A 27,051-nucleotide genomic window follows, 5' to 3' on the forward strand; every position below is an offset into this window, starting at 1 on the left:
TGAAAAACAACCAAATGATCCCAAAGTGGACAAATGGGATTAGAACTACCGTGACACAACTTTTAGAGTCAAAGAAAATGACTGATAAAAGTTAGAATCGCTGTTGTTATTTTCACCACTGGACTCAGCTCTAAATGAAAAGAATGAGTTTGATGCTGAAGTGGTATCGTTTTTTTTTCCTCTTGGGTGAGTTTGAGTATGAAGCTTATGAAGGCATAAAATGATTATGTGATGGGATACCCTAAAATGAATGACACCGATTGATGAATGACAGTAATCGTTCTGGTACGGTAAAATGACCGCTCCGTTCGGTTTACAAACGTGTACCCGATTTGGATCAAATTTAACCCTTTCATGCATAGTGGTCACTACAGTGGACACTTACTCTACAGCTGTTCTCTTGTATATTCATGGGTTTTGTTGTTTTAGTTCCATATCAACCAACACAGTGGACACTTATGCATCATCTCATAAACTGCAATTCATACCATTATTGTAACTTTGCTGTTCTTGATTGGTTCTTGAGTGGAAATCAATTGTTAATACTTATTTTTTGCATATTATCTCCATGAAGTGAGTAATAACTAGTATTAGAATATGTTAAAATGTGAGAAAACATCAGATTAGCTGCATTAAACATGGTTTCATTTCACTCTTTTCATATCACTTTATGATATTGGGTTTTAAATACATGTTTCTTGCTTCAAGAATAAAATTCAAGGTGTAGCTGAGTGGACATTTTTGTAACTCCATGAAATACAGGTTGATTAAAAAAAAAATTCAATCACATTGTTTTTTTTTTTCATGCCTAAAGAGGAATAAAAACACTCAGGAAAAAAAATCTTGATTAAGGTTCTCATAATTCATGCATGAAAGGGTTAAGGACATTTCTTTGAGCCAGGGGTGATTTCATTGTCATTCTACTTTATTCCTAACTAACTTTTGTAAAGTAAATGACAACCCCTCCCCTGTGCTCTGAGCATTAAAACTGAATGACAAGCTTTTGGGGTGAAATGATGCTGGAATAAAGCAGAATGATAATGATGTTGGTGTGAAGAAGACAACCCAACCCCTTCTCACCCCTGGCTCGAAGCAATGCCCTTAAATCTGATCCAACTTGAGTACACGTTTGTAAACGGAATGACAGAAGTATAAACCAAAGGGAGCAGTTAATTTAACCAGACCAGAACCAGAACGACTACTGTCATTCGGTGTCATTCATTATAGGGTATCCTTTGTGTGATGTTATTATCTTTGCTAAGTTGTTGTTTGTTGATCCACAGTTAAGACTAAACTGTGACAATTCTGACTTTGTTCGATTCCAAACAGATTTTTAGTTCAGCTACTGACAATACAAATTGTACAGAAAAGGGAGGTGTTTTGTCTTTTTTTTGTAGTTGTTTTCTGTCTAAAAACAGAGCTAAGCTAACAGAGCTATAATGTAAACCAGGGGTGTCAAACTCATTTTTGTTCAGGGGTCATATTCAGCCCAATTTGATCTCCAGTGGGCCGAACCACTGAAACAATAACATGATAACCTATAAATAATGACAACTCCAAATTTTGTAGTGCAAAAAATAACATTAGATGATGAAACTATTTCCATCCAAAACAAAAAAGATGTGAATAACTGGAAAAAACTGAAATTTCTGAAGAAAAACAAGCACAATCTTATCAATATTAGGCCTCAACTTATGATTTCTGCATGTGCATTACAGATCAGATCTACAAAGGCACAAAACAGGCAGAATATTGTTAAAATTGCACTGATTTTTCTTTAGACATTCCAGGTTGTTCATATTTGTTCAGGTTATTGACATTTTATTGTTAAAGGATATCAGAATTTAATGTTCTTTGCAATAAATCAAAGAGAAAAAATAGGTGTTGCCATTATTTAGAAGCTTAATATCGTATTAATTTTTTCACATTAAACCAAGAAAATTTGGAGTCATTATAATTTTAATTTAATAATTTAATAATTTAATTTAATAATAATTATTTAGTATAATTTGGAGTTATTATGCTGTTATTTTTGAGTTTATGCCCTTGACTGTTAATATCTTCAGGGTAATTTTTGCATTTTTCACTTTGTAAATTCATCTCGCGGGCCAGATTGGAACACTTTGCGGGCCAGTTTTGGCCCCCGGGCCATATGTTTGACACCTGTGATGTAAATTATCAGCTGATGTAGCATGTGATGATTATAAGACACTGTTATTTTCAGTGGCAAAATAAAAGCTATGACAGAAAACTTGATGATACCATAGTTCACAAGTTTTATACTTTATTCAATTAGTGATAGTCTGTGGATACTTGGCATTGATTCATTGGTGGTTTTCGTCATCCTAAGTGTGTTCCGGGTCATGACTTCCCCCCGCTGTTGAGATTGTGGAACACCAGTACAGTATTACATACAACCACTCTAAGCTAAGCTAACTGTTGGCTACCTTAGCTGCCCATACGTCCATGATAACAACCTGACTTCAATGTAAAAAAAAAAAAAAAAAAATCCTTTTCTAAGACAGAACAACAAAACTGGCTCTAAGCACAACAATTCCACCCTAAATTTCACATTAGCACACAATGATGAGTGATTCATAAAGGTTATTTTGTAAGATTTATTCATGGATTTGTGTTTATGTTGAAGTCTTTCTAGTTCTTTATTTGTCTTTATTTGAACTGCAAAAGCAGGTACAAATTGACCTCGTCCATTAATAAATAAATGCAACACTGATTTTTTTATAGCATAATCCTCTTGTTCTGTGTGAAAGAAGAAAACATGGCATAAATAACAATGTAAAGACTTAAAGCTAATGGTAGTTATGGTTGTATTCTGCGAGGACTAAGTTTAAAGGAGCAGAGGAAAAGCATTTAAGAAGCAAAAATTAGTTTTATTCAATAAGAAGTTTTGAAAGTCTGATTTAAGAAGTGATCAAGTTATCAAAGCTTTTTATTACCAGAAACACAATTAAAGATGGACCACCAGGTCACTTTAAAAGATCCAAATATGGTGAATGAGATCAGAGCAATACCAGGAAAGAAACCTTATCTTGGTATTTTTATGGAGAATTTCATTGTAATTCTAGGAAAGCTGAAGCTGTTTCAGAGCCAATCCAATTACACTTTATGATACTTCAGCTTCATTTGGAGTTGAAGAAAAATAAACTAATGAAAAAAATCTATGATAAAATATATATGCAGAAATTCTTTTTTCATGCCTGTTCTGCTTTAGGTGTCACATCAGTCATTGCTTTCATTTTTTGCCTCAGGCCAGCTGTTTTTTCACGAACTATCTATTGCATGTACTCATTTTTATGACATATTGAGTGCGTCTTTGTAAACGGTCAGGAAGAGCCCTCTTATGTGATCACCATGCTATATTTAAGACTTAGTGCATGTTTTATTCTGGAGCATGTTTCCTGCTTAAGAGCCTTTTGGACTCTGTTTTCTATATGTGTCACTACCCCACAGGGCAGAATACAAATATCCAGTGCAACAGCAGACGGACAAAGAGGGCCCCATTGCACAGACATTACCGTAATATTCATTGAAGCAATAACGACCGCTATCAACCAATATGTTAAAGTAAGAGCCAGCCCCTCTGGTGTTGTATGTGAAAGCTTAGCGAATCATTACCATGGCCTCTGCATAACCTCCATAAGTCAGGTTAGTGTCAATAACCTGGGCTTTAAAAATTGATAAGGGTGATCACCTCCCTCATGGAAGGAACGTTTCTGAGGTGATTCTCATATATAAGTCATGTCTTGCTTTCAGGATGCATCACTTCAGGAGAATCATCCTTGCCATGTTTGGGCTTTATCAGCACCAGCAGAGACAGATGATTGAGAGAAACTATTAGGCTTAGATCATTCTTAGATATTAGTGCACACTTCAATGCGTTTCTGTTTGATTTACCTTTAAGAAGAAGTAAATCTGACAGTTTCATGGCTGATAAAAACCGACTTGGTCATGATCCCTGTGAAAATGTGCTTGATGATTATTCCCATGTAAGCAGAGCTGGATGGGTTGCGATGAAACATACATGATCTTGCACTTTTGTGTGTGACATATGTAAATGCATCAGATCAAAACCCCCAATTTGGAGAGTCCAGCTGAGTGCTCTGAAGAAATCCTTTCCCGTGTGACGTGTTGGAAATGTCACAGAGCTGCATTTATTCATGTGAACATTAGAAACAGATTCCTGTCCGGCGGCCATGGAGACAAAAGATGTTGAACTCCCCAGAGGAGAATGACCTGGAGGACACGCTCACGCATACCAGCTGGACTTGACGGGAACAGCCTCGCGCGCACACACACGCACACGCACACGCACACACACTGCTCTCAATTCACTCTTCATTTATATCACACTCACAAGCTCCACAATGTTATCATTTATTTCTGATGTAATGAAACAGAAACCCATCCAGTATGTTTGTTTGTTTTTTTTTCAGAACATAATGACATCACATACAAAACACATGGATAACCATTGATCCCCACCAAGGTAATCCCTCTAGGATAATACTAGCAGCAGCAGCAGGCCTCAAGTGATGAGAGCAATAAATCTACATGTGACATGTAACTGAGATGGTATTGCGTTGAAATTAACATTTTAACGGCCTGAGAGAAATTTGTTGTCGTGTAAAAACTGTTCTTTGTTCTACTAATGTTCTATAATTGCTATGCTGAAACAATTGCACAATAGTTTCTATATTATAATCTATACTTAGAAATAAATCTAGGGTTTATTCATCAATTATATAGAGAAAATTATTAGAGTAAATACTGAATACTGGTGTGTTAAACCCTATATAAATAATGTATTGAGGGGATAGAGGGTTATCTCCGAAGCAGCAAAAGCCATGAACACAGTCATTATTATGCATAACTATGTGATGCTGCCCCCTGGAGGACATGCAAAGGACATGTACAAACTAAGCACTGAGTCTATGCCAATCATCAAAGCATTTCTACTGATGATACAGGGGATAAAATGTTTATGGGCACATGCATGCATAAAAAAAAATTCAGAAGTGTGGCTGTAAGTTAGTAGAAGTTGCACATCAATGTAAAAGTACTGATAACAAAGCACATTTTTATTTATCGATGTTGGTATGTTGCAACTAACATACATGGAAGTACCTTTTAAGTATGGATGTTGCACAAAATAATGTCTTTCAACAACAGTATATATGAATATGTACTGGTATTTAACAAAGTAATAATTATCTGTGATATGTGCCTCAATGTGACATGATATTTAAAGTTATTGTGTGGTACTATTGCTGGCTAAATAAGGTTTATTTTGCATTGTTTTCTTAATGTTCACGCAATTATGTATCATTCCTTAGGTATGATTTGAAAAAAAAAATTAGTGTTGATACATAGAATTGTGCCATCATTTACACATACGATGTTTACCAATTTAGAAATTAATTTTCACAAGACAAGAAAGCCACGGTTTGTGACAAAGTACATAAACATCTAGTTTTGCTCTAAACTCAGAGGACTTCACCTCTCTTCATACATGATACACATCAGCAACAAAATGTTTGTTCTTTTGACACATTTTCGTCAATCTTTGAGAGTGAGGTGAAAAAGAATTAAAACAGGGAAAAATCACCATAAATCTGCTCATGTTGAAGCTGCAGGGATATCAATACCAGCTACAAACAGATCGTGGAGACATTTATGAGGATGTTTCCTCTATAACTTTCAGGGGTGCAGTCTTTCTATTTATGTATTTCCACCGTCTGATAGTTCAGTTTCTGGTCTTGGAAATTTTCATGCTGATTTAATGGAACAACCTTGTGGGGAAACTAAATGGAACAGAGCTATTGTTAATGTTACCAGTAACACCCGTGATTTTCCTGTAGTTACCATCAAAAATGTCTCCTGTGAAAAAAGCTCACTGCATTTGACATCTGTATGGTGCTATGGCTTAGTTGGTTAAAGTGCCTGTCTAGTATAAAAAGGAGATTCTGGGTTCAAATCCGAGCAGCATCTTTTAAAAACACAACTCTGATGACTGTCTCCTGCTATAGACTACAACTGCACAAGGAGTACAGGTAACTAATCCAGCACTTTGTGGAATGGTGCAGGCAAACTTACCTTCAAATCAATGCTGGAAAGTGCAAGCAGTGAACTTCCATATGAATAAACATCCCCTTCTCCCCTGACACCTTGAGGATTCTGAGGTGAAACTAGCCAAAGTGCTTTACATTGCAATAATGAGGTAACCAAAACAGTTCACAATACAAAACATGTAACACTTTAATGTAAACTTCAAGTAAGCATATGAGCATGTATGAATCTTACATATTGAACCTTTAATTGCAAGACATCTTCTTAACAGACCATTTTCACAGCTGATGTTTTGACTTGTTATGGTACAAAACACTGAGGTGTGACTTCTATCATTAAAACTAGCTGCATTCTATTTTATCAGTGTATGGCCTTGGAAATTTTCATGCTGGTTGACTAGAACAGCCTTCTGGAGAAACTAAATGGATCAAAACCATTGTTAATGTTACCAGTAACGCCTGTGCTTTTCCTGATTATACTGTCCAAAATGTTTATTGTGAAAAAACTGCATTTGTGAGATTTGTAATGACATCATGTGGTGCTATGGCTTGGATGGGCAAATTGCCTGTCTAGTAAACAGGAGATACTGGGTTCAAATCCCAGCAGTGGCTTTCATGAATCTCTGGAAATGGATGCCTTCATTACAAGGAGCCCAGGTAACTGATTAATGATTTTGTAGGCAGAACTACCTCCAAATCAAAGCAGGAAAAACCAGAGAACTTGAGTTGGACTAGTGGCAAGACAGTGCAGTTTGCTCTTAGATACTCCAGGTGTGTTATTTACATTTTCTGAACATATTTAGCAAATTTCTTGCTATCAATATGCTTTTGCAACACTGCAAATGTCCCTGTCATGAGACTAATAAAGGAGTACCCAGTTATATCTTACCCAGGTTGAGTGTTTCTGCATTTGGAGGGAGCAAACCTAGCATTTTTTCTTATGATTCTTGTCCAAAATGTCAATTATGAAAAAACTGCAATTGTGAGAATGATGATTAAGTCATGTGGCTTAGTTGGTTAAAGCGCCTGTCTTATAAACAGGAGATCCTGGGTCCGAATCCCAGCAGTGCCTTTTACACTATAACTGTCTCCTGCTGAAGTTCTCTGAAGACTCTTCAATTGTTTCCTCAACACAAAGAGTTCAGGTAACTCAACTAGCACTAATTGGACTGGGGAAGGCAGATCTACCTCCAAATCAAAGCAGGATAGAGCTATCAGTGAACTTCTATATGAACAGACACCCTCTTCACCCCTGACACTGGCAAACACCCACAGAATTGACACTGATATTGCAAACTCTTGCAAATACTTGGGTGTCACCTAAACAAGAAACTGGACTGGATCGACAACACAACTGCACGGGTCAGGTGGGTCTACCTGGTGAGGAAACCCAAGTCGTTTGGGCTCCAAGGAGCCCTCAAGGACCTTTTTTGACTCAATCACGAAATCTGCCATCTTCTATGAGGTGTCTGCAGGAGTGGCAGCATGGAGGACACTTGACAGACTGATCAGCAAGCTCAGCTGCATATCACCCTTGACACAGCGCAGGTAGTTGGAGATGGATGATAGCCAAGGTATCCTCTCTAATTCTAACCCTCACTCCCTCCTTCTTGCTGGTCAAACTCTGTAATCAGCATTGTACCCCATAGACCTCACACACACAGTAATACACAACACACATACAGTGTTTCAATGGGTTTTTGTAGCACTTCATATTAATTAGTGAATGTATGGCACTGTGGCTTAGTTGGTCAAAGCGCCTGTCTAGTAAACAGGAGATCCTGGGTTCAAATCCCAGCAGTGCCTTTTAAACACAACTCTGGAAACAGTTTCCTGCAGAAGGCAGTTGTTGGCCTCATCTCAGATGAGGATGACAAGGAGCGCAGAAAACTAACACAGGAGTTTCTGGACTTGTGTGGGTGGGACTACCTCTAAATCAGTGCAGGAAAGACAAAAGAGCTCCTTGTGCTTTTCTGTAGGAGCAGACATTGGTGAACATCCAGTCACTGACACACAGGGGTCAAATAACATTTGACATCACAACCCTTATTTTATCCAGTTTTATTTTCCAAACATACAGAACATAATTTCCGTTTTTAACCTTTTCAGGACAGACATGGATTAAACCTCTAGGGGATCCCAGAGGACCCATGGGCCCTTTAGACCCTTCTCAAATCTTAGTGGATTGTGTTTATTTCAGCACCTAATTAATGATATCAGTCAAAGAAAAAAGCAATGCCTATGCAAAATTCTAATTAACTAAGGGCAATGCATGATGCTTTAAGGCTTATTTTGTTGGAGTTTATAATGTATTGAGCCTGTTTTTCATATCTAAATAAATGGTAGCTAATGTTGTACACTAGTGCTGCGTTTACCATCGAAAATGTCTTTTGTGAAAAAGTGCATTAGGTGTGAGTTTATATGGTGCTGTGGCTTGGTTGGTTAAAGTGCCTGCCTAGTAAACAGGAAATCTTGGGTTCGGATCCCAGCAGTGCCTTTTAAAAATACAACTCCGTCTCCTGCTTAAGTTCTCTGATAACGCTGCAGGTGTTTGCCTTGGCACAAGGAGTTTAGGTAAATAAACCAGCACTTTGTGGACTGGTGCAGGCAGATTTACCTTCAAATCAGTGCAGGGAAGAGCAGGCAGTTGACTTCTGTATGAACAGACACTCAGACCTTCTTCCCCCAGCACCTTTAAGGATTCTGAGGTGAAACTAAACAAAGTCTTCTACATTGGAATAACAAGGTAACCAAAACAGTTCCCAACACAAAACACACAAGCTTTAATGTAAACTTCAAGTATGCAAATGAGGATGTATGACTCTTACAAACTGAACCTTTAATTGCAGTTCATATCCTCTTAAAGCTATACCGTATGATGTGGCCTTTTTACACTTTTCTTTTGTCATCTTAAAATGCTCCTGATATGCATGTGTCAAACTAAAATGTAAAAGAAATCCACCAGGTATTGAAACTCAAAAATGTTTAATTCTCATATATTTCTGATAAAAGTCTGACCAATCATTTTAGTCGGTCCGAATAAAATAATTGGCCGAACCTGGCTGAGCCTCCTGTCAATCATCCATTACGGCCGTCCAGCATCCGATCCATTATCGCCGTCTCACATCCGATATGTGTACCTCTGAATCTGACGCGTCACTCGCGCTGCTTCTCCTGTCACTGACCACAGTCTACTGTTTAGGATGTGTTTGGATAGAACTGACATGCACATGTGGAAGGGAAAAAACGGATTTATGAACAGAAACGACAACTGAGGGGCACAAACGGGAGTCTGATGAATGAAGGATGGAGATAAAAGTCCGGAAGTCAGCTGTACTGGACTGAACAGGTCTGCATAAAGCTCAGCTTTTATGACGGTGGGACTCATACAGGTACATGTACATGGTGTCACACATGTAAGATGATGTAGGATGATAATTGTATGGACTATGAAACTTCAAATGTACACGGAAAATTCGCGGAGGCCGCGCATTCACAGTGCGCGCGCCCGTCCCCTGGGCACTGCAGTGAAGACACTGACCCAGTACTGCACAGACCAGGTCTACTGATGGAACAGGAGCCGCGGGCCCGCGGCAGGTGGATGATGCATCTGATTACTGAGGGAGGGGTCCGCGGACACGCCAAAACGGACCGGACCTCCACCTCTGCTTCCTCCGCATCAGGAGAGAGGAGGAGGAGCCTCAGAGCTCAGGCAGAGGGAAGGGGGCGGGGCTTTGGAGGGAGGCGGGTTGTTCATGTTCAAACTTTTGCTAAGTGCTGTGAGAAATGCCACATCGGTAGGTATAGCTTTAACAGACCCTTTTCACAGCTGATGTTTTGACTTGTTATGGTACAAAACACTCAGGTGGGACTATTGTCATTAAAACTACATCCCATTGCATCAGTTTATGACCTCAGAAATTTCCTTGCTGGTTCACTAGAACAGCCTTCAGGAGAAACTACATGGAACAGAGCCATTGTTAATGTTACCAGTAACACCTGTACTTTTCCTAATTATACTGTCCAACATAGCCATAATGGAAAAAATTGCATTAGTGAGATTGATGGGTCTGTCATGTGGCGCTGTGGCTTAGCTGGTCAAAGCGCCTGTCTAGTAAACAGGAGATCCTGGGTTCAAATCCCAGCAGTGCCTTTCACAAAACTCTGGAAGCTGTTGACTTTATCAAAAGGAGTACAAGTAACTAAACCAGGGTTTTGTGGACTAGTGTCGGCAGAACTACTTCCAAATCAATGCCAGGAAAGACCATAGAGCTTGAGGTGGACTGGTGGCAAGACAGTGCAGTTTAGTTTTAGATGCTCCATGTGTTATTTATATTTTCTGAACATATTTATATGACTGTTTCTACTGGGTGCGACTTTTTATATATGCAGTTGCAACACTGCAAATGTCATGGTCATGTGACTAATAAAGGACTACCCTATTTTATCTTACCAGGTTGAGTGTTTCTGTATTTAGAGAGCGCAAACCTAGCATTTTTTCTTATGATTCTAGTCTTTATGCCAAACTAACATGGCTAATCTAGCAGAAGCTTCGTGGACGAATGGATTCATGTAAACACTGAGCATGCACAAATGATCTGAAATATTTCCCCACGGTCCATTTAGTAACCCAGACTTACAAGCACCTGTTTTTAAAAGCAGTATGTGGACATTTCAAAACATGTCAACTGACATATTTTTCTCCCTTTTTTTTTTTTTTGTCCTACTGCAACTCATCAGATAAGACTGCGTCCTTCACACCAGCAGCCAACACAGCAAAGAGGAAGGAGGGGACGAGGGAGCGGAGGTAAAGGGCCACTCTGGGGATGGGGTGGGCCAGGACAACCTCTTTCCTCTTCCTGTTCACTGTTAGCATAATCTCATTGGCCAGAACTGACGGGCGCACACCATGGGTCAACTGCTTGGCAATATCTGTTAAGGGAAAAAACTCATTTAGATTAATTTAACAACTGCAATAACACCTTCTATCTGTTTACTATTACCTCGAACACCCTTTGTAATGATTTGTCATATGTCATTACTCAGTATTGACTTTACATTACTCACATGCAGCCAGGATGTCTTGCCACCGGCTGGGGGCAGGCTCCCCCTCTACAGCAGGTGGCGGCTCAGAGGCATTGATGAAAGTATGACTGATGGTGCTGACAGTTATCCCATACTCTTCCACTTCAGCCCGGAGGCAGTCAAAGAAAGCCTGCGCCGCGTGTTTAGAAGCCGCATCTAACAGGTGCCAAAACAAACACAACCGTACAGGTACATTCATTCTTCTGCACAAACACAAAAGAGGTGTGTAGTCATGTGTCATTCCATACATTGCAGAGGACATACTTAGACTAATAGTTTTCTGTCTTGTCACAGGACGTCCTCCTGTGTGTTACACCACACCATGAGAGCACATGTACCTGTTTGGTTTGTACAAGTAGACTCAGTGATGTTACTTCTGTGTTCATGTGAAAAGGGAGTAGCTTTATTTGGTCCAAGTTTTTTGTATTTCTGCTTCCGCATCAACACCTGCTGTTACATATTAACTCATAAAGACCCAGTGCTACATTTGTGTCAGTTCCCAAAGGAATTTTTCTCTTTGTTTAACCTTTCTTAAATGATTTATCAGCATTTATTATAATCTTACCCTCTACAGGGTGGGGAAGCAAAATTTACAATGAACATTTAGTTGTTTTTTCTCAGCAGGCACTACGTCAATTGTTTTGAAACCAAACATATATTGATGTCATAATCATACCTAACACTATTATCCATACCTTTTCAGAAACTTTTGCCCATATGAGTAATCAGGAAAGCAAACGTCAAAGAGTGTGTGATTTGCTGAATGCACTCATCACACCAAAGGAGATTTCAAAAATAGTTGGAGTGTCCATAAAGACTATTTATAATGGAAAGAAGAGAATGACTATGAGCAAAACTATTACGAGAAAGTCTGGAAGATACTATTAAAGAAGAATGGGAGAAGTTGTCACCCGAATATTTGAGGAACACTTGTGCAAGTTTCAGGAAGCGTGTGAAGGCAGTTATTGAGAAAGAAGGAGGACACATAGAATAAAAACATTTTCTATTATGTAAATTTTCTTGTGGCAAATAAATTCTCATGACTTTCAATAAACTAATTGGTCATACACTGTCTTTCAATCCCTGCCTCAAAATATTGTAAATTTTGCTTCCCCACCCTGTATATTTTGCATTTTTCACTGTAAATCATGTATTTTCCTATGTTTAACCCTTTCATGCATGAATTATTAGAACCTTTGTCGAGAGCTTTTCTTGGGTGTTTTTATTTCTCATTAGGCATAAAAAAAACAATGCAAATGAGGGTTTTTTTTTTTCATGGATTTACAAAAATGTCCACTCGGCTACACCATACATTTTATTCTTGAAGCACAGAAACATGTATTTAAAACCCAATATCAGAAAGTGTTATGAAAACAATGAAATAAAAACATTTTTAATGCTGCTAATCTGATGTTTTCTCACATTTTAACATACTCTAATACTAGTTATGACTCCCTTGATTGATTGATTGATTTGATTGATTGATTGATTGATGTATTTATTTTGAATATGAATGTCAAAACAGAAGAAACAAAAATAAACAAAACACTTAAACATAAGACATATAATACATATTCGAAAAGGAGTGAGAAGAAGCATAACTTATAAAATCCCACTCCTTCTCCTTAAATAATTAATAACAGTAATAATCTTCCTAGTTCATGGAGATAATAGGCAAAAAAAAAAAAAAAAAACATTAAAAAAAAAAGCAAAAAAAAACCTGTTAATTACAATCTAACAATTAACAATTGATTTAAAGTCAAACATATCACTGCAGATCACATTTATCAAGAACAGCAAAGTTACAGTTATGGTATGGCATAAGTGTCCAATGTGTTGGCTGATTATGCAACTAAAACAACAAAACCTGTGAATATACAAGAGAACAGCTGTAGAATAACTGTCCACTGTAGTGACCACTATGCATGAAAGGGTTAATTTCCTATATTCAGTTTAGATGTTCTTGACAACTCATAGTTAATTCAAAGGTTATTATATCAAAAACGGAGAAAATAGAAGAAAAAGTCAAGTCTATCATTAACTGAACATAAAAACAAGTGACTCCATCCACTGTCATTGATCCAGCTCCATGGGTTTGACTGCTGAATCAATGTTGTAGAAGATGACAGAGTTTCCACGTTCACTACGGAGCCTCTGAACGTCCAAATGGGTCATATCTGATGACCATAAAAAGATGACAAACTGTATTTTACACCAATTATTTACATGTATTGATAGGATTAGTGAATCAATGGGTATTAAACATTTTAGATTTGCAGATGCTTTTGGTCGTTGGTGGAGGTTTGGGTCTTTATGGGTTACAACTATGTTATGAATACCTTCAATGATCAAGGTAGTCTGACCAAATTAGTGCTCAATAAATGCTGTTTTCCCTATGCTCTTCCCCAAGAAATATTTCAGTGGTTGGCTCGTTTTTTGTAGCATTAACCTCCTAAGAGCCAGCTATGGGTTTTCTGTACACGTTTGTGGACAAGAGTTCTAATGATGAAAAATGAATCAGCAGTGTTAGGATAGTAAAGTTGTGCAAATATCACAATTTGTCCAAAAATATGACCCAGGAAATTATGTGATGACTGATTCTAATGGTCTAACGATGATTCTATCCATGTGCAGCATTTTACCAACTCAATGAAGAGTACAATTGATATAGACTTTAGCATAAATTCCAATGAATATGCTATTTTTAATTCCTGATCACAACAAAAATCAATTAACCGTCGTTGTTTTGAAGCATGATAAACTTTTAAAGATAGTAGTTCGGTGCTGAAAAGGCTGAAAACTCACAGGAGCTTCTGAAGGGAATAGCAAGTTTGCCCTGGATGCTGTTGACCAACACAATGTTCCCTGATCTTCTTGAGATCATTGTTGGAAGAATACCTGTCATATTAATAGCACAGATTAGCATTTATTTAAGAATGATAACGGCAATAACAATAAAAGACAATAATACAATCTATTGTGGTCATTTTGTCCAGCCTACCTTTAGTCAGAGTGCTAGGGCCGAAGTAATTGATATCCATGATGTTTCTGTCCACTTCCAGGGAGATGTTCTGCACTGGAGCTTTGAGCTTCATGCTGCTGTTACAGATCAGAACATCCACATATCCATAACACTCCACCACCTCAGCCACCACATCCTCCATACTGTCCACATCGCTGAAGTCAAGGATCACTAATTTAGGGGCAAAGGTCTGGGGAGACACAGAAGTTCATCACTTTACAATTTTACTGTTCATCATGAATCCAATACATGTAAATAATTCAGGTAAAATGCAGTTTCTCAGCTTTTCATCATCATCAGGTATGACCCATTTTGATCTTAAGAGGCTCTATAATAAACATGGAAACACCATTATCTTTCTGTAAGAAAACCCATGTAGTTTGACAAATAACAGTGGTTATAGGTGTTTATTTTTGCACTCAGTTAATCATATGTTTTGCTGGAAAGTCACTTTTGCTCCAGTTTTCTCTGTTTTGTTATAACAACCTTTGAATTTACCCTAAACTTCTGAGCATTTACATGATCAGTAAATTAACCCTTAAAGACACAGAACTATTTTGGTGGCAACTTCCAAATTGTGTTTTTCCCACCACATCTAACCATTCGTAAGTGATTTATCAATATGTATCACAATATTACCCTCTGCATTTTCCATTTTTCAGCAAAAATCAGTAATTTTCCTATATTTAATTCACTAGTCATGTAAATGTGTATAAAGGCTCAGTGTAGATCCAAAGGTTATTATTTCAGAATAGCGAAAACTGAGGAAAAAGTGACTTTTCCTGCAAAATGTATCATTAACTGCACATGAAACACATGTCTATAACCACTGTCATTTGTCAAATTACATGGTTTTATTGGTGAATCAATGTTGCAGAAGATGACTGTTTCCACGTTCATTATAGAGCCTCTGAACGTCCACATGGGTCATAACTGATGGCTATGAAAAGCTAAGAAACTGCATTTTGCCTGATCTATTTATATACTGATATTCTTAGTGGTTCAGAAGTTATTCTAAATCAGTAGATGCATTTGGTCACCTTAGACTGTTCAGGCCTTTAAGGGTTAAATACGAGCAAAAAAATACCTGAATTTCACTGAAAAATGCAGGATATTAAATGATAAATAGAAATAAAGTACCCAAGAAAGCTTATCAGTAGACTGTGCTAGGTTTTAAATATATTCTGCTCTGTAGACCAACATAGCAATTCATGGAAATTCACTTTAACGCTGAATGCCACTAAGAACAAACCAAAAAAGATACTATCAATACATATAAACAGCTCACACTAAGGTGGCAAATACACAACAATACTTATTTTTCAACAATTTCTCCTGAGATTAATAAAGTATTCTGATTATTTTGCAGACATTCTACACTATTATGGATATTTTATTCAGTTTCTGTAGTTAGAATTTTCTAAATCTTGCACACTAAGACTAAAAAAAAACTAGAAGGTATGAGTTCATATGTTTGTAAAATGGATAATATTATTATGTGTGTATATGTTTTTTTTTTTTGTTTTTTTTTAATGAAGACACATCTGTTCTGGTCTTATGTAGTGAAGATACACAAAGGACAATGTGCTGTCAGGGAGGATTTCCTGCTATTGTATCAACCAGACCAGGAAGTGTTGATCTGGAAGCTGGTGAAAGAGCAGAGTGTGATGATAAAAACAAGGACAGAACCTGATCTTCACTTAAAAACTCACCATGTAATGTCAAAGTCATATATTGAGTCCAGTTATTTCTGTTTCATATTGTTTGCTAATGGCTTTGTAAGCTGATAATCATGTGATATCACTGTAGCGCCGAATATTTCAGAGTATATTAATAGGTATGAACTAGGATAGCCACAGTCATAGATTTGTTCCTCAGCTGTGTAGTTTGCCAAAAAGGATGAGTCAGCTCCACAAAAGAAGAGTAATGGTTTTAGTTTGGAAGGACTTACGCAAAGTCTGACATATTTATGGCATTTCAGAGTATTAAAGCCGACATGTGACATTTGTGATTTACGGCATTTCCTCACCTCTCTGGGGTCAGCATCATTTGTCAGTGAGTCGTACAGAGACTCCAGTTTGTCCCAGGTGGTCCCACATAAGACCAGTCTGGCACCGCCCTTATGGAAGACATGGGCCAACTCTGAGCAGACACAGAGGAAAAAACAAATCATGTGTTACTTTATTTAAAGAAATGGTTTGATGTTCTTGGAAATACACTGAGCCAAATGTGGTACCAGACTGATTACACGCCCATGTCTGTCGTTAAGAATAAAGCTTTTGCCAAATTAGCCACTTTAGCTTAGCATCCAACCTGGAAAACTATTGATATAAAAACAAAAATAACAATAATTAATAAATACAAGGCAATAAGAGGAAATGTTCTGATCTTAACATGGACGATGTTAATTTGTCATATTATCGGCATTTCAGAGGGATTGTACCAAGGTTATTATCGTTAACGAAAACTAACGAAATCACGAAAACTAGAATTGTAAAAACATTTTTGTGAACTGAAATAAAAAAAAACTATAATTAAAAGAAAAAAAAAACGATAACTAACTGAAATTGTATTGTATGCTTATAAAACTAACTAAAATGTTTAAAAATTATGGATAAAATTCCCTTCGTTTTCGTCTTTGTCAATGTCGGATTGATATAAAATTGATTTATTTCCCTCAAGCAATTTTAGCTGCTGGCACCATATGATATTTAACGGTCCGTCACTTGTGGTTTAGAGTCGTCTTCTGGTCCCCACTCTACCTGGAAACATGGAGACTAAAGTTGGGAGAAAGCAGCAGAGTCCTGTCTGGGTTTTTTTTTTTAATATGACGGTGAAGATAAAAGATATGAAAAAACTAAAGCTAAGCATTTAGAAAATAACGAAAACTAATAAAAACTAGCAAACCTGCTCTAATAGCTAATTAAAACTAACTGAATTAGAGAAAAAAAAAGTCAAAAACCAAATAAAGCTAAACTATAATGAAAAATCCATAACTATTACAACCTTGGATTGTACAATTCATCATAAAGCAAGTAAAACATGCCTCAGTATGTTACAGTGTTGCATCATGGGTAGTTTGCTGCATTAACGTTGGTAGGCATGGTTTATTGAAGTCCATCAATGGAACCTGGCTTACGTTCCTACAACTCAGTAATGCAATTTAGTTATCGGTATATTTGGTGTAGTACATTACCTTACTTTGTTACCCATAAAAGTAACAAAATTACAGTAATCTGTTACTTTGTAATCCATTACCCTCAACACTGTCCATTTGTAGTGATTTATAATTAGAAAAAGTGTCAATTTAGTCCACTTTAACCTGCCGAATTATATAACATGTTTCGCTATTGGTGAAGGAATGGTAACTGATGAAATGACGACTTCAGGCGATGAGGAAGAAACACACTACCTCTTCAACCTCAAACAAACCGTGAGTCTGATGGACACAGACACTTTGCAAATGTGATCTTAGAGTAAAAACACTAGGTTCTTTATCAAGCTCCTTTGGAACGAGTAGAGCCACTACTGTTTATATCATGAATGTGAAACACTGAAGCTGTCAAAGATGCACAATTAGATATGATATGTTAATTAGTGTTTACTTCATCAATGAGCAGGTTGATTTCAGGTTTCTTTCCATTTTTGTCAGTGTATTTCAATGATAATACTTAATTTCCACCTTGTGTGAATGACGACACTCTGGAAAGTGCATTTAAAATCACATGCATTTTTAAAACCGATGTGAAGTAAACAAGCCGACAGATGTTTTGGCAGGAAACCCTTGCCATCAAATGTTAATGATAATGTTCGGCAATTTTCTCTGAGTGGTGTGATTGTAATTTCTGGTAAGTGCAGCCAGGTTCAATCTCAGGCAGCATTACCCTGTTGAAATTCACACACTATGTAAATAAGTACATGGAAGTGTAATAAGACAATCTGAAATGAGACACAGCATTGTTACCGCCTTAATATAACAAGACATGACTCAAATGTAACAATAGTTATAATGTTTAAGAGGTGGTAGAATGCATTTATTTGCATTACTTTAATAGTGACACCGTTGTACTTCACCGTTCTGGGTGTTCTGTTTATAATAGTAATAATAATAATAATAATAATAATAATAATAATAATAATAATAATAATAATAATAATAATAATAATAACAATAATAATAATAATAATAAGAAGAAGAAGATGATGATGATGATGATGATGATGATGGTTTTGGAAAATTCTAGGCTAACAAAGCTAAGTACCTCCTGGCTGATTCTTTGATTTTATTCACTTTTATTTATGCCATATATTCCAATATATCTCAGATTTGCCTCAAATTAATTTCTTCATTTTTAAGGAATAATAAATAAACTCCCAGAAAAAAAGAGGAACTAATTCTTACCAAGATACCAAACTGTTGTTTTAACCCTTTCATGCATGATTTATGAGAACCTTAGTCAATATTTTTTTCTTGAGTGTTTTTATTCCTCTTTAGGCATGAAAAAAAAATGCAATTGAAATGTTTTTTTATGAATCTATTTTTTGTCGAGTTACAAAAATGTCCACTCAGCTGGACACCATGTGTTTAATTTTTGAAGCAAAGAAACATGTATTTAAAACTCATCAGAAAGTGATTTACTGCATGAAAACTATGAAATAAAAGCATTTTTAATGCCACTAATCTGACGTTTTCACACATTTTTATCATACTCTAATACTAGTCATTACTCATTTCATGAAGATAATATGCTCCTGAGACCCAGGAAATTGACAATTTTAGCTTTTTTACATTAAAAAATTGTCTTGATTGGAATCTGCATAAAGCAAGTTTTTTCAGATACATTTTAAAAATCATTTTTATTTATTTATTGTTTTTTTTTTTTAATGGAATGTCCTTTGCAATGAACAGCATTTCAGTTAAATTGTCAAACTTTTGTCCCCTATAGAGGAAAAAATGCATTGCTGGGTCTAAGGAGGATATTCAAAAAAAAAAAAAAAAAGTTTCAGAAAACTGTTAATTACAGTCTAATAACAATTAGCAACTGATTTCCACTCAACCATGTTACTGCAGATCAGGTTTATCATGAGCAGCAAAGTTACAATAATTGTATGAACTGCAGTGTTTGGGATGATGCATGAGCGTCCATTGTGTTGGCTGATATGGAACTAAAACAACAAAACCCATGAATATACAAGAGAACAGCTGTAGAATAACTGTCCACTGGAGTGACCACTATGCATGAAAGGGTTAAACATAAGCAAGTACATGCTCTTGTACATTTATAGGATACTACTATTTATGAAATGTAAATCTTATTAAATTAAAGGTAGTATCGTTATTAGAAAGCCCTTGAGGTGCTTTAAAATGCTGTTTAATCTTCAAAAAGAGCTCTATTTTCAGTCTTAAAGCCAAGGTAAGATCCTGTCTGTTTCTTATTTTTTAATGGAGAGGCATCAACTCTTGTCAGAAAACAAGATAAGCGTGCATTCTGAAGTGAGAAACTATTGCTCGCAACCCGAGTAATAGCGCACTCTTATAAATCTGAGTCTGGTCTGTCACCACATAACTTTTAGTCATGGATTCAATGCAATAATCTTCTGATGGCGCAAATCCCAGACCTGGATTGTTGCCTGAATCAATTGCTCCAAAGCCTCCAAGGTTTATAAGTCTAGTGAATTTCACAGACTTTGGGTTTCAGACATATTGCTGGCAGAAAAACTAACAAATAAAACTGAAAACAAAGTCTCTAAAGCAATGAACATAAGGTTTAATATGAAAAACAGAAGTGAGATCATTTACCGGTTCCCACCCCGGACACAGCATCGCTAATCACCACCACTTTGTTTCGCACTAAAGTCATGGACATGAACTGTATGACCTCATTGTAGATGTAGTACACTCCCGCTGCCATGACGATCAGCACAGGCAGCACCAACACAGAGGGGAGGGCCATGTTCTGCAGAGGAGAGAGTGAACGATCAGTGCTACAGACCTACTGACCTGCATCATAAGACCTGACAGCACGGCTCGGATCAGGTTCAAGTCTGCAAAGGTGTGGTTTGTTTATAGTGAAACTTATACTTGAGCCTGAAAATCCACACATACAAGTAGGAAGTAACAAAATACACACACTTTGACACTGTAATAGTTGACTTTTAAGGTATCTGTACTCTAGTTGAGCCGTACATTTATACATTTTCTAAATAAATACATTTCTGTTTTGTTTACTCCCTAAATGTGTAAAATCCTGCTAATTGTAATGCATGTGAAACTATTGATATAGTATTGTTATATTGCACATTTTTTCAGTATCAAGAGGTGTAAAGAAAAAAGCATTTCAAAAAGATGACTGAATTGTTGAATTATCAGTGTCTCCTAGATATGTAACAAGACAGAAAAGACATGATATAAAAGATGTGACAGCTGAACAAAATGAAAATTACATCCAAACTCAACAGTGGAGAAGATGAAACAAGACGATATCGGCACGAGAAAAAGACGGTGGGAAAGTGAAAAGAAGGTATTTTTCGAGTTTTCTTTAGCTTATTTATTTTAGTCATAAAAGTATAAAGAAAAAAATACAGAATAGGAAAATCTGCTTTTATATTTCAGCAGATTGTCCACATTATGAATGAAAAGGGGCAAAAAGAAGAACAATCTGAATGAATGAATGAATAAATGAATGAATGAATTAATTAATTTATTTTTGGTTTTACATCAATCATTGTACTCAGTACATTAATCATAATAAACATAAAAACCAAAAAAGGAATAGGCTAGAAGCAAAAGCTTATTTTTTTTGCCTATCCTTTTCAACTAATACACTGCTTACATCAACTTAAATGTGTACAGCATCGAGCATTCACACCATAATAATACTTTTTTTAAAAATCAACAACATAAACAAATCTACCATCTCAATTCAATATTTCTGAATAATTTTAAAATTAAGGTACTTTTTTTTAAAACTTCGCCACAGGAGTGGATGATTTAAATGCATCATAAGGTCCATCTGAGACTGAAAAATAATTTACACATTAATGCTCATTTTCTACCTGTGTTTGTGTCTGCCCATTTTCACCATTAACTCAAAATATACCATTCATATAAACAATAATTTTACACAAACTAGGTCTCTACTTTATCTCAATCCTCCTTGAAGGTAGTCCCAATCTTGGTCCAGAAATAATAATAATCTTTATTTTTATTGCACTTTTAAAAACAATAGATTACTAAAGCACTTTGACGGCATACGGGATGATAAAATCAGTAAGTGCGTTAGCAGTTAGTTAGCCAAACACAAGTACACAAAGCTTACAGGCAATTTATACAAATACTTGCTTAACCCTTTGATGCATGAATTATGAGAACCTTTGTCAAGATTTTTTTTCCTGAGTGTTTTTATTCCTCTTTAGGCATGAAAAAAACAATGTGATTGACGTTTTTTTGTGAACCTATTTTTCATGGAGTTACAAAAATATCAGCTGGATACCATGCATTTAATTTTTGAAGCAAAGAAACATGCATTTATTGGCATACGGTGTGAAAACTATGACATAAAAACATGACACATCTTACACACTCCACCATACACAGAACAGTTACACAACCAAGACAGGATGTTGATTCTTATCACTGACTGACATTTTGTTTCTTTTATATATAACATGCCATATATCTTAACCCCCCCCCGACATTATGATGATGTAATGTAAATGTAAATATTGTGTAATACCGTACATAAATCTCTTTGTCACTTGGTGTCGCTTGAATAAAAGTATAAAAAAAAAAAAATTAAAGTGTTTTCTCACATTTTAACATACTATAATACTAGTTATTTCTCTCTCAGATAATATGTAAAAAAAAATTTGTTGTAAAAAAACAAAACAAAACTGTTAATTACAGTCTAATAACAATTAGCATTTGATTTACACTCAGATATCTTAGTGCAGATCAGGTTTATCAAGAACAGCAAAGTTACAGTAATGGTATGAATGTCAGTGCATGAATGATGCACCTCACTGCAAAAATCTAAATCTTACCAAGTGTATTTTTCTCATTCCTAGTAAAAATATCTCATCAGACTTAAAATAAGACATAATCACCTAAAGAGTAACTTTTAAGTGAGATATAAGAACTTATTTTTAGAGAATAGATCTTGAAAATCTTATTTCAAGAACTCTTACCAAGATCATTTTCACTTGTTACACTGGCAGATTTTTTTTATTTTTTTGTTTTTTTTTTTTAATTAAGCAAAAAAAATATCTTGAATAAGTGAAACAGATTTGAATAGCTGTCCACTGTAGTGACCGCTATACATGAAAGGGTTAAATAATTAAAAGGACATTAAACAAAAACTGGTTCCTAATGAAACAGACAATCACAGTGGGTTAATTATCTTCCCATCACTTAGCTTTGCACTGAAACTGCTGGAATAAATGTCCTACAAAAGGGCTACTTTTTAATATCGACCTCTACTTTAGTGAATACATTGTACTTTGGCTGCTTTTCCCCAAATTCATTTCAAACACAAATGTTTTGCCACCTCTGCTCATAGCCACATGTCAGTACCCACTAATTCTTCTGTATCTGGTATTGATTTAGTCAGCACCAATACGAGCTGATGGGGTTTACCAGGATGCACCTGATCAGAGCTTTCCTGTTTTGAGAACTAAGTGGATATCGCCACAATCTGTCAAATCTATCATGTGTGTTAGACAATAGCTTTCCTGAGTGTGTTTCACTGGTAGTAAAGAAATAAAGCCCAGGCTATGAAACAGTACAGTTATGTTTGTACTGAACATTGAAATTGCGGAACAATATAGGTCAAATTCCAGGCATTTCGGAACTACTGAATTTTTGTTTTAAAGAACAAAAATGTAACCTAAATGTGAAGCCCTCGAGGCTTCGCTAACACACTTACCATGTAAAGTGAGTTTGAAGAGAACAGCTAAATATATTCTGGCCATGCACACAGCTCTTGGGCTATGTCACCTCGAGGATATTGTCATAAGATACCCCAAGGGGAGCAACTAAGGAGGCTCACATATATATAAGCAACCTTACTTGCACTGCTTTACTTGGGAAAACACATGAAGACAACCACTAATCCATATTAAAACTAGTATTTATGATGACTCCAGAGACCCACTTCCCAGCCCAGTCCCATATTTGGCCTTGGTACGTGATTGGATCCGAGTGGGTTAGTCACAGCTTTGTGAGTGATCATCTATAGCAACAACCCAGACACAAACACACACACCTGTAATCTGTGTTATTCTTGGTTCACTTACAGCACGGACAGGGAGCTAATCCTTCAGCAGGACTGGCTGTTGGTGTTGATTTTTTTTTTCCGGGTTCAGTTAGGTAATAGGGTATTGGTCCCTTCTCCTCCCTCTGTGTCCCTCGTCCATTCACACAGCTCTGTCCCTCTGTCTGTCTGTCTGTCTGTCTGTCTGACTCACTGCTGTCCACTGAAACCTACTGCTTATAATAGCCCCTGCTTGAGTCAGCCATTAATACACACATGGGGTCCATAGTATCTGAGGTATGTTCCCTTGTTGCCAGCGTCAAGGGATGGGTGGCAACAAGTGGGATTCTTACTCTCACTTTGTGTTAAGGTCAAGTGTTACTGAGGTTATATTTATCCTATTATAAAGCTTTTGACTGTCGCTGCCCTGATAGTATTTATTAGTTATATTGACTAGATTTTATTGCCATGATTTGTAAATGTGTCAGTTAATTTCTTGTGTATGTTTTCTCTATTTTTTTTTTTTTCTTAGGTACATTTTTAAAATCAAGCGTGGGACATCAGATGAAAACCAGACCTACTGTTAATTAATGATGAGCATTGTAAAAATACTTTTTTGTGTGTGTAGTCATTACAAAAAATGTATTTTACAAATTATGCATGAATTTGCAGAGTTGACATTAGCTCTAGTTTTACTAATAGTAAAAAACCCTGCATACATATTTAGCATGATTTTGCTACCACAAGAACATCATATCTAATGTTAAAGCTATTAATTGCATTGCGGTTGTATCAGCTTTTACTAACTTTTGAAAACTGAAACACATTCATGAATTAATAATTACAATCTTACACTTAATAAAATAACGCTTTTCTGATTTTAATTAAGTGTATATATAATCATATCTATTAAGTGTATGTGGTTTTTTGTTCACTTTTGTCCACTTTTTGTATTTTTTATTTGCACGTGTCACCATTAATTGCATTTCTATAAGCTTTTACCAATATTTGAGAATTTAAACACATTTATTGATTAATAAATTAACCCTTTCATGCATACTGGTCACTCCAGTGGACAGTTATTCCACAGCTGTTTTCTTGTATATTCATGGGTTTGGTTGTTTTAGTTCCATATCAGCCAACACAGTGGACGCTTATGCACCATCCCATAATACACTGCAATTCATACCATTATTGTAACTTTGCTGTTAATGATAAACCTGATCTGTAGGAACATGTTTGAGTGTAAATCAATTGCTAATCGTTATTAGACTGTAATTAACAGGGTTTGTTTTTGTAACAGAAAGTTGTTGTGTTTTGCTGTTTTTTGCATATTATTCGAGTGAGTAATAACTTCTATCATAGTATGTTAAAATGTGAGAAAACATCAGATTAGCAACATTTAAAAAAAAAAAAATCATAGTTTTCATAGTTTTCACTAAATACACATTTCTTTGCTTCAAAAAATTAAACGCATGGTGTCCAGCTGAGTGGACATTTTGTAAGGTTCATAAAAAAATTTTAAAAAAATTCAATCACATTGTTTTTTTCATGCCCATAGAGGAATAAAAACACTCAGGAAAAAATCTTGATTAAGGTTCTCATAATTTATGCATGAAAGGGTTAAATATTACATTTAACACGCATTAATATTCATGAAACATATATGTAGTCATTTTATCACTTTATATTTATCCACTTTAGCCCACTTCAACTTTTTCCATTTGTACAAGTCCATTTGATTGTATTTAATGCCGATTAAATATGTTTTAATCAGCTGTTAACTCCAATAGATATTTATATATTTTCTGTGTTAACTACTAAAATATGCAATTACACCATTTTATCTGCTGGTGGCGACAGTGAGCAGTTATCGCGATATCCCACGGAATTCCATGAGCTTGTGCGTGCTCTCTCTCCTCTCCCTCGTTCCGTTTGGAAAGAAGAAAATAAACCTAATGCTGCTAACCAAGCTAGTTATGGAACCAAACACTAAACACTGATTTTGCTCCCAGGAACCGGCCGAGGGGTGCTTTTCCTGCATGCACCGTCTATATCTGGAGGAAAAGCACTGGAACCGTTTAGATTTTCGGAAGGTCTCTGTTGGAAAAGTCAAGTTGAAGACGCCAAGGCTGGAGAGGATTTCATTAGCTATCTGGCTAGCTAACTGGGCTAACCGTAGCCTAGCAAAGGAGCACTGGATGAACTTCGCATGGACTGACTGCTGCGACTAAGATAGTAGCCTGCTGTCTGACTGCAAGCTTTCTTTTGGACTGGGTCCTTCACATGGGAGTCTGTACTTACTTGACGGACACTGTCGCCTCGGAGCCTGCAGGCGATAAATGTGTGCAAACGTTGCATTTGTGGCTTACGCCATCACGTTATTGATTTGGAAACCCACTGGCAAGCTAACAGGATATTAGCCACTTCTCTCGCCACTCCGCTTTGTGGTCGCAGGCCATGGACTGAGAAGCATTCATCACTGACGGAGTGATGGGAAGGCTGGCTTAATGGCAGCTAATTATTTATTGGGAAACAGAAATGGGATACAACTAAAGTGACAAAAGAGGCGTTTTATTTTAACATTTCAACTCCTGTGAGGTGTTTTCTCTAAAAATGCATCGAGCCTTTTCCAAGTTGGGATAGAACGACACGCACAAGAAAACAGCGGAATTACAACTCCACTGTTGATAAAAAAGTACTCCAGAGAAAACCGACTGAGTCTGAAAAGAGGTGAATTATCATGTCTACCGCCAAGGAAAACCCCTGCAGGAAATTTCAAGCGAACTTCTTCAACAAAAGTAAATGTCAGAACTGCTTCAAACCACGGGAGCTGCATCTGTTGACGGACCAGGATTTAACCCAGGTAAATGAAACAACCAGTAATACATTATCATCAGCTTGTAGATCGTTAAAAGTTTGCCCTCCCTTAATTGACATCCAAGGAAGATAATCTTCCCTGGGCGTTTGCCAAACTTCAGTAGGTAAAAACAATTATTGGCTGGTAGGAATGTAACCAGCCTGTCAAGCTTATGAGAATGCAGGCTCTAAAAACACCTGGTTTAATTCTATATCTCTCATGAGCTACTTTCTCCATTTTGTGAAATATTAACAATTTAACCTTAAAAGTAGGAGAATTAGTCTTTAAGAAATTGTTAAACAGTCTTCAAATTACAGTGTGGATATAGAGAAGTTTACTTTGGCTGAAATGTTAGACAGCTATGTTTCTTCACTTTGTTTTCATACCTCTTTCTTTCCCTGTGATTGAATCTTTGGGAAAGTGAATTCCTAACTGGAGGTAGAACTACACTTCTACTGATAATCTTTTTATTTTTAGTGACTACTCTTCAAATTGTGGAAGCTTATAGTAATCCAGATGAAGGAAGGGAAGTAAAGACAAAGAAGTAAAGCTCTACATTTTAGTACAAGGATGTTTTCTGAGTCTCTCTCTTTTAGATCATTAGTTTAGTCTCTGTTGTATCCTGTAATTGATCCCAGACAATGAGGCCCAGATGGGCCCTTGAACACGGCTTAAGAGCCAAACAGCAAACGTCAGCATCCTCTTCTCCTCCACACACTTGCTTTCCTTTCAGAAGTCTGATTGCTT

The 27,051-nt window shown here is 36.4% G+C and overlaps 2 protein-coding genes and 3 non-coding genes across 9 annotated transcripts in view; 4 read left to right on the top strand and 1 right to left on the bottom strand.

Annotated features, from left to right (window-relative positions):
- Positions 1 to 7,085: 7,085 nt before the first annotated feature.
- trnai-uau (transfer RNA isoleucine (anticodon UAU)) lies at positions 7,086 to 7,158 on the top strand. Its single transcript has one exon. It is a non-coding gene; the product is annotated as a tRNA-Ile (tRNA).
- A 660-nt stretch (positions 7,159 to 7,818) lies between these two features.
- On the top strand, positions 7,819 to 7,892 carry trnat-agu (transfer RNA threonine (anticodon AGU)). Its single transcript has one exon. It is a non-coding gene; the product is annotated as a tRNA-Thr (tRNA).
- A 2,273-nt stretch (positions 7,893 to 10,165) lies between these two features.
- trnat-agu (transfer RNA threonine (anticodon AGU)) lies at positions 10,166 to 10,239 on the top strand. Its single transcript has one exon. It is a non-coding gene; the product is annotated as a tRNA-Thr (tRNA).
- A 515-nt stretch (positions 10,240 to 10,754) lies between these two features.
- Positions 10,755 to 26,709, bottom strand: dhrs7cb (dehydrogenase/reductase (SDR family) member 7Cb). Of its 4 annotated transcripts, none has more exons than XM_030163042.1 (7): positions 26,691 to 26,709; positions 19,994 to 20,150; positions 16,223 to 16,335; positions 14,173 to 14,383; positions 13,977 to 14,069; positions 11,154 to 11,327; positions 10,755 to 11,018 (listed from the first exon to the last, which is right to left on the bottom strand). In XM_030163042.1, exons 2-7 carry the CDS (start codon positions 20,145 to 20,147, stop codon positions 10,810 to 10,812), a joined length of 954 nt encoding a protein of 317 aa, XP_030018902.1. In that variant the 5' UTR covers positions 20,148 to 20,150; positions 26,691 to 26,709; the 3' UTR covers positions 10,755 to 10,809. The 4 variants fall into 4 exon arrangements, with proteins under 4 accessions (XP_030018902.1, XP_030018900.1, XP_030018901.1 ...); XM_030163040.1 differs by lacking the exon at positions 26,691 to 26,709 and adding an exon at positions 23,488 to 23,634; XM_030163041.1 differs by lacking the exon at positions 26,691 to 26,709 and adding an exon at positions 23,457 to 23,634.
- The window catches only part of LOC115439233 (myosin phosphatase Rho interacting protein), a 56,702-nt gene continuing 54,980 nt past the window's right edge, over positions 25,330 to 27,051 (top strand). The window contains exon 1 of one of the 2 annotated variants that reach the window (XM_030163036.1): positions 25,330 to 26,310. In XM_030163036.1, the coding sequence (XP_030018896.1) occupies positions 26,188 to 26,310 (123 nt within the window). In that variant the 5' untranslated portion in view covers positions 25,330 to 26,187. The remainder of the gene's footprint in view (positions 26,311 to 27,051) is intronic. The other variant, XM_030163038.1, reaches the window with a different exon arrangement.

The sequence above is a fragment of the Sphaeramia orbicularis genome, chromosome 19, assembly GCF_902148855.1.
Source record: "Sphaeramia orbicularis chromosome 19, fSphaOr1.1, whole genome shotgun sequence".
Lineage (NCBI taxonomy): Eukaryota > Metazoa > Chordata > Actinopteri > Kurtiformes > Apogonidae > Sphaeramia > Sphaeramia orbicularis.